Here is a 19,481-nt window from a genome sequence, read left to right on the forward strand (position 1 = left end):
TGGGGAGTTTGTGCCAAAAGAGTGAAAGCATGAGTTAGCTCTCCTTCCTAAACTCCTCTCCCCAGAGAAGAGTCGTGGTTAAAAGAATGGACTGTGGAACCAGACTGCCCGAGTTCAAATCCCAGCTTTATCACTTGCTAGTTGTATGACCATAGGAATTTGTGCCTCAATTTGCTCATCTATTAAAAGAAGGACTACTACTACTACCACCATGATCATCATCATTAATACTGTCTCAGTATAAATATGGTAAAAATGATGAGATGATGCTTCTGACTATATCCAAAGCCACACGGATTTAAAATTTGAATCCTTTTTTTACTCTGTTTTCCTGTTACTGTTTCCATATCTGCTCAGCCACCAGGTCTGTTCTAATTTTTCTTTTCTAATATAACTCACATTTTCCATTCCATATCCACCAATTTAATGATTTGATAGCAAGCCTATTGCAGTAGCCTCTAAATGCTACCCTTGCTTCCATTCATTTCTCTCCTCCAATTTGTCTTGCCTGTTATTGCTAAATAGCCTTTCCTCTGAAGCACCACATTAATAATGTTACTTGTGAATCAAAAAAGTCATTCATCTTTATTGCCTGGAGTCCAAACTTCTCAGACTGCATTTAATATCTCCTATATCTGATCCTACCTGCTTGTGCAAATTTATTTCCCAGTATTTTTTTCACCATATACCCTTTTTCTTTACTTTTTTTTTTTTTTTTTTTGAAACAGAGTTTCACTCTGTCACCCAGGCAGGAGTGCAGTGGCACAGTCTCAGCTCACTGCAACCTCTGCTTCCCCCAGCCTCAGCCTCACGAGTAGCTGGGATTAAAGGTGCCTGCCACCACACCATGCTAATTTTTGTATTTTTAGTAGAGACAGTGTTTTGCCATGTTGGCCAAGCTGGTCTCAAAGTCCTGACCTCAGGTGACCCACCCATCTGGCCCTCCCAAAGTACTAGGATTACAGGCATGAGCCACCGCACACAGCCATTTTACTCACTTTTAAACCTGAAGTCATTAAAGCTAATGTCTAAGGAATATCTTTCCAGCCTTTTCTTTTAATGTGCCTTTGTAGACTTAGATCAGATCTGGAGCAGCCATTTTGCATGTTTTGCCATTCCTAAAATGAGGATATGAGAACTTACCTCACAAGCTTGTTGTCAAAATATGAAAAATATATATATGTGAAGTCCGTAACACATGATATTTTTCCATTTATGAGACGCGTATGGAGAAGATGGTCAGTATTTCCAATCCATAAAGGGTTTACCAATCTATATTGGTTGGGCTTGTGTTACCATCTCCCATTTTGTAATGAATGTCCCTTATGACTAGTAGATATGGAAAACCTGTGAGAAGGGGCCCTTTTGTCTGAATTCTTCATCATTTGCTTACAAATTTGCTTTTTTGTTGTTTTTGAGATAGGGTCTCAGTTTTGAGACAGTGTCTTGGCACCATCTTGGCTCTCTGCAGTCTAGACTTCCTAGGCTCAGGTGATCCTCTCACCTCAGCCTCCTAAAAGTAGCTGGGACCACAAGCATGCACACCATGCCCAGCTAATTTTTGTATTTTTTTGTAGAGACAATTTTGCCACGTTGCCCAGGCTGATCTCAAACTCCTGGGCTCAAGTAATCCACCCACCTCGGCCTCCCAAACTGCAGATATTATACGTGTGAGCCACCACACCCAGCCACACATTTTTTTTTTTTTTTTAAATTCACAACGATGCTGTCGCACAGTGTTTGAAAAGTATTGGTCTAGAAAAGTTTTTCATATTTTGGTCCATGAGGGTAAACTTCAGCAGAAGGAATTCCAACTTCCCATCCTCCCTTCAAGCAGAGTAACCTGATCGTATAAAGTAGTCTGTGGTAAGAAAAAAAGCAAAAAAGAAAACAACAAACATACGTAGAGATTTTATTTGAACAAGGATCATAAAAAAGGTTTGTAAGAAGTATTAATGAAAATCTGTTAGACACATTTTTAATTATAACCTTTCTTGAGAAGATTTTGTAGTAAGAAGGAATCTTATTCTTTCTTACTACAAAGCTTCTAAAGGTTATAACTAAAAATGAAAACATTAAATTCTGAAATAATTTATTTATAAAATGCTGTTTTTCTTTAAAATTATTACGATTATAAAACTCATTTTCCTCCCTATTTTTCCAAAGGGATCATGGGATTACAGTGGGCAAAACATCTTGGAAATGCAGTCAAAGTTACAATCAATGACTTGAATGAAAACTCTGTGACATTGATTCAGGAAAACTGCCATTTAAACAAATTGAAAGTGGTGGTGGACAGTAAGGAAAAGGAAAAGAGTGATGATTTTCTTGAAGAAGGAGAGAAAAATCTTGGTAATATTAAGGTGACCAAAATGGATGCCAATGTGCTGATGCATTTGAGATCTTTTGATTTCATGTAAGTAGAAAAGATTTGCCATGTCACTTTCTAAACTTACCTGGAATTTTGGGGATGAGGGGTAGTTAAAAATTAAGACAGTTTGTTGTTATGTATTTATTTAAATTAATGCCATTTTTGACATTGGCCTAAGGTATGCAGCATGAAAATTTTCTAGTATTTGAAATAAAATACCTGGTCATGTCACTTTTCCTCTAACCCAAATTTATTTTTACATGTCTCATATATCATATTATCATTTTATTACTTAATTTAAAAACAGAATTATGTACTTAAAATAGATTTGCAGTATACTTTTACATCTATGGAATTTTATAATTAGAAATAGTTACAATGGTATAATTTTTGTTACTAATATGACTTTAAAATATGTCTATATTCTTTCTGATTTTAGACATCTAGACCCTTTTGGAACATCAGTGAATTATCTAGATTCTGCATTCAGAAATATAAGAAACCTTGGCATAGTGTCAGTGACTTCTACAGATATCAGTTCTTTATATGCCAAGGCACAGCATGTTGCCCGGCGTCACTACGGATGTAACATTGTCCGAACTGAATATTACAAGGAACTGGCAGCCAGAATTGTTGTAGCTGCAGTGGCAAGGTACCAAATTGCCAACGATGTACTTAGTGATTTTTAGTATTTGATCGAGAGAGATAGTATTACAAGAAGTACCTATCTTATTATTCAAAATATGCACAAAACATAAATTCTGTATTCCTTATCTATAATATTAATTTTTAATCTTACATGGTATCTGTTGTAAAAAAAACACTTATGCCTGAAATATCTAGTTTACTCTCCAATTAAAATGTTGCTGAGATAAAGTAAAGTAGTAAGAAAGAAAACATAAAAGTGAAAGTTAATTTCCAGTTTATTTGAACAATGTAGGGTAGATAAAGGATAGCAATATGAAAGGAAAGGCAAAAATTGTTTTGTTCTGTTTTGTTGCCATATTGCCCAGGATGAAACAAGCCTCCTGGCCAACATAGTGAAATCCTGTCTCTACTAAAATACAAAAATTATAGTGGCACACACCTGTAGTCACAGCTACGATTACAGGCTGAAGCACTAGAATCACTTGAACCCAGGAGGCAAATACTGCAGTGAGCAAAGATTGCTCCACTGCAGTCAGCCTGGGCAACAGAGCGAGACTCTACCTCAAAAAGAAACAGTCATTTCTTTTATATTCATTCCATTTTATCTTCTTTATTTATATAGTTTGAATAAAATGATGCCTTACAAACTTGACTGCAAAATGATCTTACAAAATGGGAAGTTCTCTCCATTTCCCACCAGGATTTCCAAACAGAATTTAAAAACAGTTATTTTTAAAAGAGTGACTTTTTTGAGTACTTACTATATGCAGATTATCCTAGAATAATATAATATAAATGGACATTGTGAATATAGGTAATGATGATCAGCCAGCTCTAATACTAGTTTCACAGCATTTAAGTGGAAATTTCTACCTCAGCATAAATACAGAATATTAGACTTCATAGTCCTTCAGACCTTCAGGGTTGTTTCTAATTACCTGAAAACTGATGTTTACTTTATGCATGCTAAGGACCTACTGTACTTGCTTAAAAATGTCTATAATAGCAAATTCAGAGTGATATATACATATATAAACTAAATTTAGTATATGATTGCAGAGTACATAAATGATATATAATAGAGCTTAATCCAGAAAGTCTGTAAAATTAATGGTGGAAAGGCCTTTGACTATTATTTTTTCACTGAATTTTCAGTAGCATACTATCCTGCATATAGCCATTACTCAATAAATAGATAATGTTTGGAAGAAGCTTTTATGGGAAATAAAACAGATAAAAAGGAAGAAATGTGGTGGTGATGAGAAACAAAGTGAAAATGACTGAAAACCAGAAAATACTGCCCTATTGAGAGGATATCATAAGGGAAAATGTCTAGAAACTGAAGATCCTACCAAGCATCTTTTATTTCCTGTGTTTCAATTTCTGTAAGAGCTACAGTAATGATCTTTCAAAAGCACTGCTACTGAGAATCGAATTTTCCTTGGTGTCCTATAACTTACCCATAGTCTAATGTCCAGATTAGTATTAGTATAATGCCAAACAAAGGGAAATGATAAGCCCACAAAATAACTTTCAAAAATTTATTATAGAGCCGCAGCCCGATGCAACAAAGGCATAGAAGTACTATTTGCAGTGGCTCTGGAACATTTTGTGTTGGTAGTTGTGAGAGTTTTGAGGGGACCTACTTCAGCAGATGAAACAGCCAAGAAGATTCAATACCTGATCCATTGTCAGTGGTGTGAAGAGAGAATTTTTCAGAAGGATGGTAATATGGTGGAAGGTAAATTCAAGTTATATGTTATGTTTAATTTATCTGTAATCCTCCACTGAATAAGCCTTTATCACATCCCTAATTATACATATTGTTGTCCTTTGATTTTAAAGATTACATTGCTAACTTTGTTATGTCTTATACTGGATTTCCTTTTGTCAACAGACAAGACATTTTGTGTGAGTTTATTAAAGTTATTTACTCATGCTGTACAATGTATGCTTTCTAGCTCTGCCCTCTCTCGAAACATCTAGAAATAACTTAGTTTCCACTCAACTAATTTTAGGAACATAAGTCAGATTACATTTTTGACCAGGCTGTTACAAATTATTAATTTTATAAAAATAATTTTGATGTTTCTGGCTGTGTATAAAAGCCTTCAGTTGTAAAATGTATTCAGTAAACATTTATTGAGCCTTTACTATATGCCAGGCCTGGGGATGGGAAAAAAGGAAAAAGCTGCGTTTATACCTTCATGAAGCTGTTTCAGTTTCTGGGACGTGGAGACAGTTGCTCATTGTTTTCTTGGTATTTTTTAATATGAATTTTTGAGTTTAGCATTTGTTATGTAAAGTTGATTTTTTTTTTTTCTCATTTTGTCACATATGTTTGCTTTTTTAAAAAAAATCTGTCTTGCAGAAGTTTTTTGCTGCTAATTGAATGTTTACGTAGTCTGGATTTTGTCTGTAGTAACAAAGAGCTTTCTTATTTCTAGATTATTCAAAGCAGATTACGTTGTATTGAATAGTACACCTTTCCTCCACTGATTTGAGAATACCATCTTTATCTTACAAAGTTCCACATGTATTTGAGTTTGTTCTAGATTTTCTATTCTGTTCCAGTGGTTGGATATTTATTCATACACCTCTATCACACTGTTTTGACTACAGAGGCTTTTCATTGCCGTTTAATATTTGTTATGGCAATCCCTACTCAAAGCTCGTTGTTTTCAGTGTTGCTGTATTGATCTTTTGTTAACCCCTTCATAGAAAAGTAAATAATAACCCAGTGGCCTATTATTTCAATCACATTAAATTGGGGAGAATAGATACTGTGCTTTTTGAAGCTTCCTACAAATATAATATGCTTTTCATTTGTTCAAGTACTTTAGTGTAATGTTAACTGGTGTTAGTAATGGAGGGCATTCTGTCATGTTCCTTATTTTTAGTTCCCTCTAGTGCTTTCTATTTTTTAATTTTTTCAGATAGAGTCTTACTTTGTCACCCAGGCTGGAGTACAGTGGTGCAATCTTGGCTCACTGCAACCTTTGCCTCCCAGGCTCAAACACTTCTGCCTCAGCGTCCCAAGTACCTGGGTCTACAGGTACACACCACCAGGCCCAGCTACTTTTTGTATTTTTAGTAGAGATGGGGTTTCACCATGTTTGCCTGGCTGGTATGAAACTCCTGACCTCTAGTGATCTGCCTGCCTCATCCTCCCAAAGTGCTGGGATTATAGTCATGAGCCACTGCACCAAGCCTCTAGTGCTTTCTGATTAAAGCATAATACTGGCTTTTCATCTGCAATATGTATCATTTATCACATTAAGGAAAAATACTTCATTTCCACTTTTATTGTATTTTATCAAGATGTTGAATTTTGTCATAATGCATTTTCAACATCTGTGGAGATGATTATATGGTTTTTCTCTTTAGGCTTACTAATTGGATTAACTGTAATAAAAGTTTCCAGTATAGAACCAAAATGGATTTTTTAGAATAAACTACTGTCAGGTAGTATTCTTTTAATACATTGCTGAATTTTATTGGCTAATTTTTAAAGGATTTTTTGTTTCAGTATTTATAAATGAGAAGGTATATAGTTTTCCATTGTAGCATAATTTTAGTTGGGCTTTGATCTATCAGTTTACACTCCCTTCAAAAATAATTTAGAATGCTTCCCTCTTTTCAATTCTTAGAAATTGAAAAACTGATAGTTTAGTATTGGAATTATGTGTTCCTTAAAGGATTAATAGTATTCACCTAGCGTTTCTGTTTTATTTACGTAGGATTGAGCTAAGTGTTGTCTAGTAATTTCTTTTAATTTCCTTGGTTCCTATGGTCATATTCCCCTCACATATTTTTATTTATCCTTTCTTCCATTTTTCTTGACTAAATAAGAGTCTGGTTTATATATTTTATGTAATTGTTTTTCTTAATGTTTACTTTTAGTATATATATGTATATACTTCTATAATTTAGATTTATGAGTTTTAAGTAATATCCTTTGGCTCTTGATATCTCAAATGAGATAATTAGCTTCCCATTTTCCATTTTTCCCTGCCTAACTTTTGTTTCTTGTACCATCTCAACATTGTTAGAATATGTAACACTTAACATTCTGTTTTGCCAGATTAATCTCTACATTTTAAATTCTCTGTGTATGTCCTCAGTCTTTTTGCCATAGTTTCTCTGGTCATCTCTTATTTAGTTGAGTTTAACTTTCTCAGTTTACTCAGTAGAGCTCATGAGAAAAATACTACTTTGTTTCCTTCGTGTTCAAAGCTTTTCTTTGCCCAAAGCATGGCCATAGCCTGTATACTTAAAGAGTTTAAATAATTTCTTTGAGTGCTTTATAGAAGTTCTTACGATTTTTCCCTCTTATATATGTGACATGATCATTTTGCTGGCTCTGCAAAGGAATTTTTATTTATTTCTGAAGTCCAGTAACTTACTAGAATATATCCTTTTAGGGTCCTAGATCATGGTGTAACCATTAAACATGTAGTTTAAAATTTTCTTTCAAGAAAATTTTCTTAAATATTCACTTAATTCTGACATTTGTCTTACCTTTGTGCTATTAAGCCTATATTAGATCTCCTCAGCCTGTACCTGTCTTCTTTAACTATCATTTGACCTCTAAAAATGTGGATATAGATTAAAATTGTTATATCTTCATATATTGGCCCTTTTATCATTGTGAAATGTTCCTCGTTATCCCTATGGATATTTCTTGCCTAAAAGTCTGTATTACTTGATGTTAATGTAAACATTGCTCTTATAGCTACTGCTTGCATAATATATTTCTTCACATAGTTCACTTTCAACTTACAGGTGTCTTCTTGGATCTTTTTTTTTTTTTTTACCCAGTCTGATCATGTCTGATTTTTGATGAGATATTTAGACCATTTACATTTAATGCAGCTTGTGTTTTTTAAATCAGACATTTGTTATATTTTTATGTATTTATTTATTTATTTTTGAGACTGAGTTTCACTATGTCGCCCAGGCTACAGTGTAGTGGCACGATCTTGGCTCACTGCAACCTCTGCCTCCCAGGCTCAAGCAGTTCTCCTGCCTCAGTCTCCCAAGTAGCTGGGATTACAGGCACCTGCTACCATGCCTTGCCAATTTTTGTATTTTTAGTATAGAGACGGGGTTTCACCATGTTGGGGCTGGTCTCAAACTCCTGCTTGCAAGTGATCCGCCCACCTCAGCGTCCCAAAGTGCTGAGATTACAAGCTTGAGCCTCCGTACCTGGCCCAGCCATTAATCAAACATTTTGAAGAATTTTTGACTTGATAAGTAATAACTATAAAGCAGTGATTTGTTTTTGCATTTTATTTGCAATCATACAGAATTTAGAATAAACAAGTATATCCTACAAAGAAGTCATCTCATTCAGAATTTTTATCAATTTGTAATACATGTTTAAAAAGTCCAATAGCTGGGCATAGTGGTTCACACCTGTAATCCCAGTACTTTGGGAGGCTGAGGCAGATGGACCACCTGAGGTCAGGAGTTCGAGACTGGCCAAGATGGTGAAACCCCATCTCTACTAAAAATACAAAAATTAGCTGGGCATGGTGGCAGGCGCCTGTAATCCCAGCTACTCAGGAGGCTGAGGCAGGGGAATTGCGTCAACTTAGGAGGCAGGAGGTTGCAGTAAGCTGAGATCGTCCCACTGTACTCCAGTCTGGGTAAAAGAGTAAGACTGTCTCAAAAAAAGAAAGCAAAAATAATCAAATAGTTCCATACATCTTATTAATAAAATAATCTCTGCCTGACTCCCTAAACAGTTAAAATCTCACAGTTGTTTCTTCTAATGCTTATATTCATGTTTCTAAATAACATGCTTACAATGCATCTAACTTCCTTCCATGCAGAAAGAGTATTTGGCTTTTTAAACCAATCCAGTCACATGCATGTTCTCCTCTCTACTTTGGACTACATCAATATTTAGTGTTTATATTTTTACAAATATATAAATATTGTTCACAAATTGTATTAGCTGTCTATTGCTGTGTAACAAATCACGCCAAAATTATTGGCTTTAAACATTTATTATCCCATAGTTTCTGTGAGTCAAGAATCTAAGCTGGGTCCACTAGCACAGGGTCTCTCACAAGGCCACAGATCAAGCTGTTGGTCAGTGGTTTGTGCCAGCAGTCCCAGCTACATGGGAGGCTGAGGCAGGAGGATCACTTGAACCTAGTAGTTCAAGGCTGCAGTGAGCTGTGGTTACACAACTGAACTCCAGCCTGGGTGATAGAGTGAGATGCCATCTCTTTAAAAAAAAAAAAAAAAAGCAAGTCAGAAGAACCAGAGAGTGAGTTTGAGTGCAAGCAAGATAGAAAAGGTCTCTTGTAACGTCATCTCAAAGTAATACACCATTACTTTTGCCATATTCTAGTTAGAAACTTGTCTCTAGATCCAGTGCCTACTCAGGGGAAGGGTATTACACAAAGGTTTGAATACCAGGAGGCAAACCTTTTTGCCTTATTGCTGATCATTTTAGAAGGCTACTGCAGCACAGATAAACCATATGAATCTGGGCATGGTGACTCATACCTGTAATCCCTTTAGGAGGCCAAGGTAGGATTGCCTGAGATGAGCTCAAGAGCAGCCTGGGCAACATAGCAAGACCCTGTCTACAAAAGTGAAAATAAAAGATTATTCATATAATAATGTTTCTTTTCTTAGACAACTCTTTGGTAACTCTGGAATTAATACTTACTGTGCTTGCTTGTTACCTTCTTTAAAAAATAACTTTTTATAATCCCTCTCTAAACTCTTTGCTACATTTTCAATGCTTCTTTCAGCATAGATAAGCACATTAGGTAATCTTTGGCTTTCAATTTCACTGTCCTAGAGACAGTCCCCGTGCTCTAGTTTGGATTGTTTGTTTTCTGTATCTGCTGAAATCTGTTGTCCAAAGGCTTCTGCTTAACCATCATCCTGGAATTTTTCTTTGACTTTCTTTTTGTGATAAATCTCGTAGCGCAGATCCTGTGCATTTTCCCACTTTCCTTGTTTACTTCTTCATTTCAAGTGAACACTTTTACCTATAGATTGCTGAGAAGTATTGCATGGCCAAGTACAGAACTCTAGGATAGAAATCATTTTTCCTCAAAATGTTCAAGGTATTATTCCATTGTTTTCTAGCTTCCAATGAGAGGTCTGCTGTCTGTTATATTATTTTATCTCTGAATGCTCTTAAAATATCTCTTCTGGGCCGGGCGCGGTGGCTCAAGCCTGTAATCCCAGCACTTTGGGAGGCCGAGGCGGGTGGATCACGAGGTCAAGAGATCGAGACCATCCTGGTCAACATGGTGAAACCCCGTATCTACTAAAAATACAAAAAAATTAGCTGGGCATGGTGGCACGTGCCTGTAATCCCAGCTACTCAGGAGGCTGAGGCAGGAGAATTGCCTGAACCCAGGAGGTGGAGGTTGCAGTGAGCCGAGATCGTGCCATTGCACTCCAGCCTGGGTAACAAGAGCGAAACTCCATCTCAAAAAAAAAAAAAATATCTCTTCTAAACCCAATATTCTAAAATAGTTTTGAGATAATATGTGTATGAATTCATCTTTTTAAATTCATTTTACTGGATAATCTCTGAGTTCTTATTTATTTATTTATGTTGTTGAGGCAGAGTCTCACTCTGTTGCCCAGGCTGGAGTGGAGTGGCTCACTGCAACCTTCACTTCCTAGGTTCAAGCAATTCTTACGTCTCATCCTCCTGAGTAGCTGGGATTACAGGTACATGCCACCATGCTCAGCTAACTTTTGTTAAGTGATCTGCCCTCCTTGGCCTCCCAAAGTGCTGGGATTACAGGCATAAGCCACTGTGTGCGGCTTCTGAGTTCTCTTAAGTCACAAACTTGAGCTGTTCAGCTCTGATAAATTTTGGGGGTGAGGGGGTAATTTTTTCTTTTTCTTTTTTTTTTTTTTTTTGGAGTCTTGCTCTTCTCCCAGGCTGGAGTACAGTGGCGTGATCTTGGATCATTGCAACCTCTGCCTCCCAGGTTCAAGCGATTTTCCTGCCTCAGCCTGCCAAGTAGCTGGAACTACAGTCGTGTGCCACCACTCCCAGCTAATTTTTGTATTTTTAGTAGAGAGGGGTTTCATCGTGTTGGCCAGACTGGTCCCAAACTCCTGACCTCAAGTTACCTGCTCACCTCATGCTCCCAAATTGCTAGGATTATAGGCATGAGCCACCACATCTGGCCCTTGGCGAGTATTATTTCTTTGACAAATTTTTCCTTTCAAATTACATTTGTTGTCTCTTTCAGGAACTTTAATTATATTTTGGATCTTCTAGATTAATCCTTTTTTAAAAAAAAATATCTATACTGTTCATCTCTTTGGCACTTAGTTCTACTTTATACTTTTCCTGAATTTTTATTTTCCAAGTCTTGTTTAATTTCTGTCATATTTTGTCACTGTTCTTTTTCTTTCTTTGGGCTAGTTTAGTGATTATTGTTCCTTTTTTAATAGTGTCATATTATTGTTTCAGGGATCCAAAATGTCTTACCTTTCTAAGAATTGATTATATTTGAGTATATTTTATATTGAGGGGAGAATAGAGGTTGTTTGTTTTGTATTGTTGCTGTTGTTTTGTTCAGTTCTCCTGTTTCTTAACATTCTGTCTTGTAATTTTGTTCTCTATTATGGTAGATCTCACATGTCTGGTGGTCTTTGGTTGTCCACGGTGAAAAACTGTTTTGAAGCACTTGGGGCAGAGCTATAAACCAATGGATTTTATTGTAATAAGAAGATACCAGTCTGCTTTTTTTCGTAGGACAACCCCAAATACCAAAAAGTGTATATAGATCTTTTCTCTTGGATTGGTAAATTTTTCCGGAGAGGAATTGACTAATCTTTTAGCAGCTCTGGGAGAGCCTCACTGGGGACAGAAACTGGAGAGCAGATTTTTACTTAATCCCTCTGTTTTCAGACATCTCACTGTCAACTGTACCCAAAACTCCTGGTTCCATATCCTGGATAGTTTAGCCTCACCAAAGATTAACTTCATCTTTTGGAATGGGGAAGACACAGAAGCCTGATTTTTATTGGAGAAGATCTGGAGTTTTAATTGAACCCTTTAAAAATTGTAACAAGACCTCTTTTTTGCAATACCTCTCTGTAGTCATCTTCAGAGACAATCATTACCTCAATTTTCAGGCCTTTGCAGGGTCCCACAACACTGATGAACTTTGTTTTCTTGGTTGCCCATCTATCCATTTCAGGCTTAGGCTTTAGATTTCTCTGGTTATCTAAATAATCTGTTATCCCATTATATATGTGATTCCTGCTTCTGAAATTTTATTGGCATCTCTTATCTTTTGTTACCTCTTCTCCCATTTTATTTATTCTTGTGGTTTAATTTTTTTTCCTTGCTGTCATTTGATATAAGCATTAAGATATAGCAGAGATGAAGTGTATGTTTAATCTGTTGCATTTAAATAGAAGTCTCAGAATATTTTTAAATTCTTCATCTGGAATTGCTTTCCTTACTTATATACTGATAACACAGAAATACTAGTTTTCTTTCTTCTTTACCTCTTCATTATTTGCTGCTGGTAACTTGAAATGATAGCCCTGCCCCTCAGAGAGGAAATTTGCTGATGCTAATCTAGATCTGAGAAATCCTAGCAAAGAGGCTTGGGAAAAGACAGGTTTGTGTGATAAGATTATTTTGCAAAGTGCATTAAGATACAAACTAATAATTCATTTGTGCTGTCTGCCTGTGGTAAGTGGCTGTAGCTGACAGAACTATACTATAAATCGCTATCCTGAGTTGGATGATGACTGCTTATAAGTATTTGTAGTTTAGTGATGTAATAGTTCAAGAGAAGACTTCTTGAGTATACTCATATTTGAGGAACATAGTTCTCATCAAAGCTTATGTCAGTGCTAACCACACCCTTTCATCAAAGCTTAGAGTTAAATAATACGGAAAAGTAGATCTAGGAGCAGTGAAGGATACTTTTAAGTAAATGTAAAATAAGATCTCATAACCATGCATTATACGAATAATTGTATTGAACAGCAGAGTGATATTATCAGCTAGCAAGAGGCTATTGACTTATGTTCCTGCCACCATAATCTTTGATTCTGAATATATCTGGGACTGATTGATTAGATCAGACCATTCTGAGAAAGTGAATGATCAACGCAGGAATATCCTAAAGTGGAGGGAATTAGTTGGAGAATTTCTGATACAAAATCACTATTTGGGCCTTGTGTGGATTTAAAAGTTCCATAGTCAAATACTGCCCCACTTTGGAAACTAAGAATAGTTCTTCTGTCCCCCCAATTTCCTTTTGATTATATCAGACCTCTTATTCATTGCTTTTTAAACCAAATTAGATTCTTCTAGCACATTTTGAAGGCTGAATATGAGTCAAGCATAGGGAATAGAGTAACTCATTTTCATTCCTACTGCAGAAAAGTTAACTTTTGAGAAAAGCCTACATTTTGATTGGTATGTTGGTTACATGGGTGTATACATTTGTTAAAACTCATCAATCTTTTTATATAAAATACATATATTTTCTTCCACATTAATGATTCCTTAATCAGTTATTTTGAAATATGATCTCTTGTGAACTTTATAAGACTTTTTCCTTCTTTATATTATTTCATGTGGTATATTAAGTTAATACCAGTTACATCTCTAATAAGCCATTTGACATGGATTTCCACAACCTCTCTTAAGCTTTAATCCTTTGATATGTGTAATTGAGATTTTAACAGTGCCTACTACAGAGCTGTAAGGATTTAAATTAAATATATGTGTGTGTCTGTCTGTGTGTGTATTTGTGTGTGTACACATGCCACACACACATGTATATATATATACACATACATATATATACACACACAGTTTAAGGATTTAAATTAAAAATATATATGTGTGTGTATATGTGTATATACATATATGTGTGTGTATATATGTGTATATACATATATGTACACACACATACATAAAATACTTAGCATAATACCTGGGTGTATATATATGTGTATATATACACACATATATGTACACATATACACATGTATACACACACACACCTTCATAAAATACTTAGCATAATACCTGGCACATAGTAGATCCTCAGTATATAGTAGCTGCAAATTATTAATATAACCATTACTACTATTTGTATTAGTCATTTCTCCTTTCATTTCTCCTTTTATTATCTTTTTACAGAAAACCCTTATAGACAGCTGCCTTGTAACTGTCATGGAAGCATGCCTGGAAAGACAGCAATAGAACTTGGACCTCTGTGGTATGTGACTAGCCATAAGAACATAAAATTTGATTTATTGATTTATTAATTGCAGATTTTTATTATGTGTGGTAAAAGACAAGTAAATTTAAATTTAATTTTTAAGTCTAGGCAACTCATTATGACTCTTCTCCTCCTATCAACCTGAGGTGTTTTCTATTTTTAGATTTTTCTCTACCATTATTCTCTGTAGTTTGTGACAAAACTAAGAGGCAGTGAAGGTGAAAGAGAAGCCTGGATGATCGGAAGCTAGATAATTTATTTCTGAATAGTAAGAAAGCAGCTTTTTTAAATTCATCATTGCAGATCTAGCATGTGATTTTAAAATGATCACAGTAACTTTTTATAGAAAAGTTATATAAAAGGTCCTAGAGGAATTAGTTTTAAGTGAGATGGACATGTAAAAGTATCCGCCTTTGTTTCAGGTAAAGTTATTTAGATGGGGCACAATTGGAAATATTTAATGTGTATATGCTTTCGTATCATTGGTAACAAGCTATTGTACCTTAAAGTTGAATTGTTTTTAATCAGAATCCTTACCTGAAGTTTGTTACTAGAGATTCCTTTTTTTTTTTTTTGAGACGGAGTTTCACTCTTGTTGCCCAGGCTGGAATGCAATGGTGGGAACTCAGCTTACCACAGCCTCTACAGATTCAAGCAGTTCTCCTGCCTCAGCCTCCCAAGTACCTGGGAGTACAGGCATGCACCACCATACTCAGCTAATTTTGTATTTTTTTGGTAGAGATGGGCTTTCTCCATGTTGGTCAGGCTGGCCTCGAACTTCCAACCTCAGGTGATCTGTCCACCTTGGCCTCCCAAAATGCTGGGATTACAGGCGTGAGCTACCATTGCCCGATTGAGATTCTTATAGAAATTCAAGATTCCTAACAACATTGTAACAAGAATTATCGCAAATTTCTTCTCATTACTTTATAAGGTGAAGGCTTAAGTACCTACTAAACCTAGAAATTGCCGGTAAATGTTTTTGTGCTGATGCTTATTATTTTCTCTTATGAAGACCTAGCCAGCCTTACCTTCTAGTTTTACTGAAAACAGTTCTCGCTTCCATATAGCATCTGCTACACATTGATCCTACTCACCGATTCAGAACTGGGAAAATTAAAAATAGCAGGTTACTGGATACAGAAGGAAGATTTTCTTGCCTAACTGCCTTATTTTACACATGAGGAAACTATGGCACAGTGTTTTTAAGTGCTTGCTAAAACTGACTGAAAAAATTAGTACCATAGTCAAGGCTAGAACTTAGGTTTTCTGACTGCCAGTACTGAATCCTTTTTTTATTTTTTATTTTATTTTTATTTATTTATTTATTTTTTTGAGACGGAGTTTCACTCTTGTTACCCAGGCTGGAGTGCAATGGCGCGATCTCGGCTCACCGCAACCTCCGCCTCCTGGGTTTGGGCAATTCTCCTGCCTCAGCCTCCTGAGTAGCTGGGATTACAGGCACGCGCCACCATGCCCAGCTAATTTTTTTTGTATTTTTAGTAGAGACGGGGTTTCAGCATGTTGACCAGGATGGTCTCGATCTCTTGACCTCGTGATCCACCTGCCTCGGCCTCCCAAAGTGCTTGGATTACAGGTGTGAGCCACAGCGCCCAGCCCGAGAAATTTTATTTTACATTTCATGAGGAGGAATGTAAGACTCAAAAGTAATAATTACTCAAGATTAATATAGCTAGCCCGGCATAGTTGCACGCATCTACAGTCCCAACTACTCAGGAGGCTGAGGCAGTAGGATCCCTTGAGCCCAGGAATTCAAGTTTAGCCTGAGCAACATAGTGAGACCCTGTCTTTTAATAAAAAGATCACATAGCTGGTAAGTGGGGGAGCCAGGATTGGAATCCAGTTTATCTTACTCAGAACTTCATATTTTGTCCATTATACCTGTGATTCTCAAATTAAATGGGAAGCATATCAGACTCACCCCAGGCCATTTGTTAACCACACCATTACCACATGTAATTCTCATAGATGTGTCCCCCTACCCTGCCCCAGCCTACCACCATAAACCACCAGAATTAAGATTTTCTATTAGTGACTAGAATGTGCATTGTGAAAACCTCTTCATTGCCCTATTTTCCTGTCTAGATTGATAGGCTTTTATAAGGTCCACACTGTATATTATATTTTGGTATACCCTCCACATACCCTCTATATACCACAGTACTGTATACCTTATGATAGCTCAATAAATTTTTTTATTAAGGTAACATACACATATAATATTTTCCTTCTTTACCGTTTTTAAGTATATAACTTTAGTGGTAATAAATACATTTATATTCTTTTTCCCTTCTTCATCACCCTCTCCCTTCTCCCCTTCCCAGACTCAATAAATTCTTGTTTATTTAATGTGAATTAAGTTTCCTTGACTAATGCTACTAGTATAGAAAACTGATATGATAAAATGAGTGGCAAATAGAAAATAAATAGTTTTAAGCCAGGTGTGGTTTCTCACACCTGTAATCCCAGCACTTTGAGAAGCCAAGGTAGGAGGATCCCTTGAGCCCAGTAGTTTGAGATGAGACCTCATCTCTATTAAAAAATAATAGCCTAGGTACATAGCGGGACTCTGTCTCAAAATAATAATAAAGAAAATAGTTTTAAATTAAGTCATAATTTTTTTTAATTTAAATCTATCATATAATTAATTATATGTCTTACTTATAAATTGCAAGAACTTCTTTTTAAAATAAAATCATTTCTCAAACCCAGTTCTCTGTATATTCTTTTCTTTTCAGGTCAAGTTCCCTTTTCAATACTGGATTCCTCAAAAGAATGCTATTTGAATCTCTTCACCATGGTTTGGATGACATTCAGACCCTAATAAAGACATTAATCTTTGAATCAGAGTGTACACCTCAAAGTCAGTTTTCAATTCATGCACCTTCAAATCTCAACAAGCAAGGTAGCTAATAGAACACTAGCTTACTAGCTTAAAATTTCTTATCAAAAATACTGTATCTTTTTCAACTGTATTTGATGTTATAAGAAAAGCAATACAATTATAGTTTATCTTTAGTAAGTCCTCTCTAATGAGTCTAATCATAATCTGGTTAACAGTTTTTTTTTTAAATTACATAGTTTTCTTCAGGATTATAATCAGGAGCCTGAAATGAATAGATGAATGATGAATAGTGTTGTGTGTGTGTGTGTTTTTTTTTTCCCTGATACTGGGTCTCACTTTTTCACCCAAGCTGTAATGCAGTGACACAAACATGGCTCACTGCATTCTCAACCTCCTGGGCTCAAGCAATCCCCTTGCCTCAGCCTCCTGTGTCGCTGAGACCACAGGCATGCACCACCACACCTGGCTAATACTTTGTAGACCTGGGGTCTCACCATGTTGCCCAGGCTGATCTCAAACTCCTGAGCTCAAGTGATCCTCTCACCTTGACCTCCCAAAGTGGCTGGGATTACAGATGAGAACCACTATGCCCTGACATTTTTTTTTAAAGATAACCTCCCTTTTTAAATTTTACTAATTAAAAAAAAAAAAAAAAAACAACTAAAGGTCCTTTGTGATTTTTATTACCCTAGATCTGCTTTCTAGAAAAAGAAACTTCAGGTAATTCTAGGAGTGGTGTGGCCAAAAATTGTAGTATCATACACAGAAACTAAATTTATACTTCTTATTCAGTAAAGCTATGTGTTTTTTCCCTTTAGTACAAACAGGCAATTTTGTAGTTGTATCTGACTATTGATATAAAGGTTAACCTATTGAATATCCTAGTGTTCTCATAAATAATTAGAAGAAGCTGCTGTAATAGAGAGTTACAAAATAGAATTTTTGCAGTCCAGTTTGGCCACGGAATCTCTTGTATATTCATGAAAATAGTGTGGATGGCGTTTCATAAACTTTTATTTAAATTTTGAGTTGTTGCCTTATTCTGTAAAATATTTTCTTTTCCCATTTGCTTTTTTTTTTAGAAGAAAATGGTGTGTTTATTAAAACTACAGATGATACCACAACAGATAATTACGTTGCACAAGGTATGTATGCATATATGTGTGTATATATGTATATATCAGGTCAAAAAGGCATATAGCAAAAGGGTCGGAAGAGAAGAGATTGTCATGGTAGCCTACTTAAAAATACATTTCATATTATATGACAACAAAACTATAGTAAAACTTGTTTACCAACATTCACACATTGAAAATTTCTGTTAACAAATGTTTATATTATATTATATATATTTAAGTTTCCTTGCCTTTGAAGGTCAAAACTAAACTGTTGATCAACTAATAAAAATTACAGCTTATAACTAAAAGCCACTCCTCTTTGAAACTTAACACTCTGGTCTTCTTTTCACCTGTATTCAAAAACACATCTGGAATCTAAAGTTTTTTAAAAAGCAAAACGAAACCTTAGACATTAAGACACTGATATTTTAAATCTTAACATCCTTTGATATGAACTTACAATATCTAACACAGCTATATTTAAAGTATGCACATATCCTAAATTATATGAAAGGCCATATAATAAATTTTTATGGCTGAAGAATTAGGTCTTCTGGTTAATCAAATGAAATTGCTATAAATCATATATTAATGAGCAATTTTTAAAAGAGGTAGAATAAAATTTTACCTTAACTCTAAAATTATATATATGGTATAGCTTTATCGTATATAATTTGATCTTATTTTAGTCACATGGCTCAAGATCTTATTTTAGTCACATGGTTCAAGATCTTTGCTTTCAGAGATCACTTTGAAAGCAAAGGGATAAGTATACATTACAGATATGAACAAAGCATCTGTAATATAAGCATGTTATATTACAGACAAGGAAACTTAAATTCCTTTTAATAGTATATGGTTTAATAACTATTGCATACTCTTTCCAACAGCCATGTTCATTTGGCATCTTCAACCAATTTGATAACTTAAATTGATATATTACCTAATTTCTCTGTTGGAGGGAAGACAAAGAAGCATTATGTTACACTGTAAAGAATGTTAGATTTGCTGGGCATGGTGGCTCACACCTGTAATCCCAGCACTTTGGGAGGCTGAGATGGGTGGATCACTTGAGGTCAGAAGTTCATGACCAGCCTGGCCAACATGGTGAAACCTGTCTCTACTAAAAACACAAAAATTAGCCAGGTGTGTCGGTGCCAAGCATGTAATCCCAGCTACTTGAAAGACTAAGGTGGGAGAATTGCTTGAACCCGGGAGGCAGA

General features: G+C 35.5%; 1 protein-coding gene across 2 annotated transcripts in view; it reads left to right on the top strand.

Moving 5' to 3' along the window:
- Positions 1-19,481, top strand: part of TRMT1L (tRNA methyltransferase 1 like) — a 39,130-nt gene that overhangs the window by 14,996 nt on the left and 4,653 nt on the right. For both annotated transcript variants that reach the window (XM_032291157.1, XM_032291155.1), the window contains exons 8-13: positions 2,167-2,416; positions 2,811-3,023; positions 4,570-4,760; positions 14,193-14,271; positions 17,034-17,200; positions 18,223-18,285. In XM_032291157.1, coding sequence (XP_032147048.1) covers positions 2,167-2,416; positions 2,811-3,023; positions 4,570-4,760; positions 14,193-14,271; positions 17,034-17,200; positions 18,223-18,285 — 963 coding nt within the window. The remainder of the gene's footprint in view (positions 1-2,166; positions 2,417-2,810; positions 3,024-4,569; positions 4,761-14,192; positions 14,272-17,033; positions 17,201-18,222; positions 18,286-19,481) is intronic.

Source organism: Sapajus apella, unplaced genomic scaffold (assembly GCF_009761245.1).
Source record: "Sapajus apella isolate SASKATOON/1434 unplaced genomic scaffold, GSC_monkey_1.0 scaffold25, whole genome shotgun sequence".
In the NCBI taxonomy this organism is placed as follows: domain Eukaryota; kingdom Metazoa; phylum Chordata; class Mammalia; order Primates; family Cebidae; genus Sapajus; species Sapajus apella.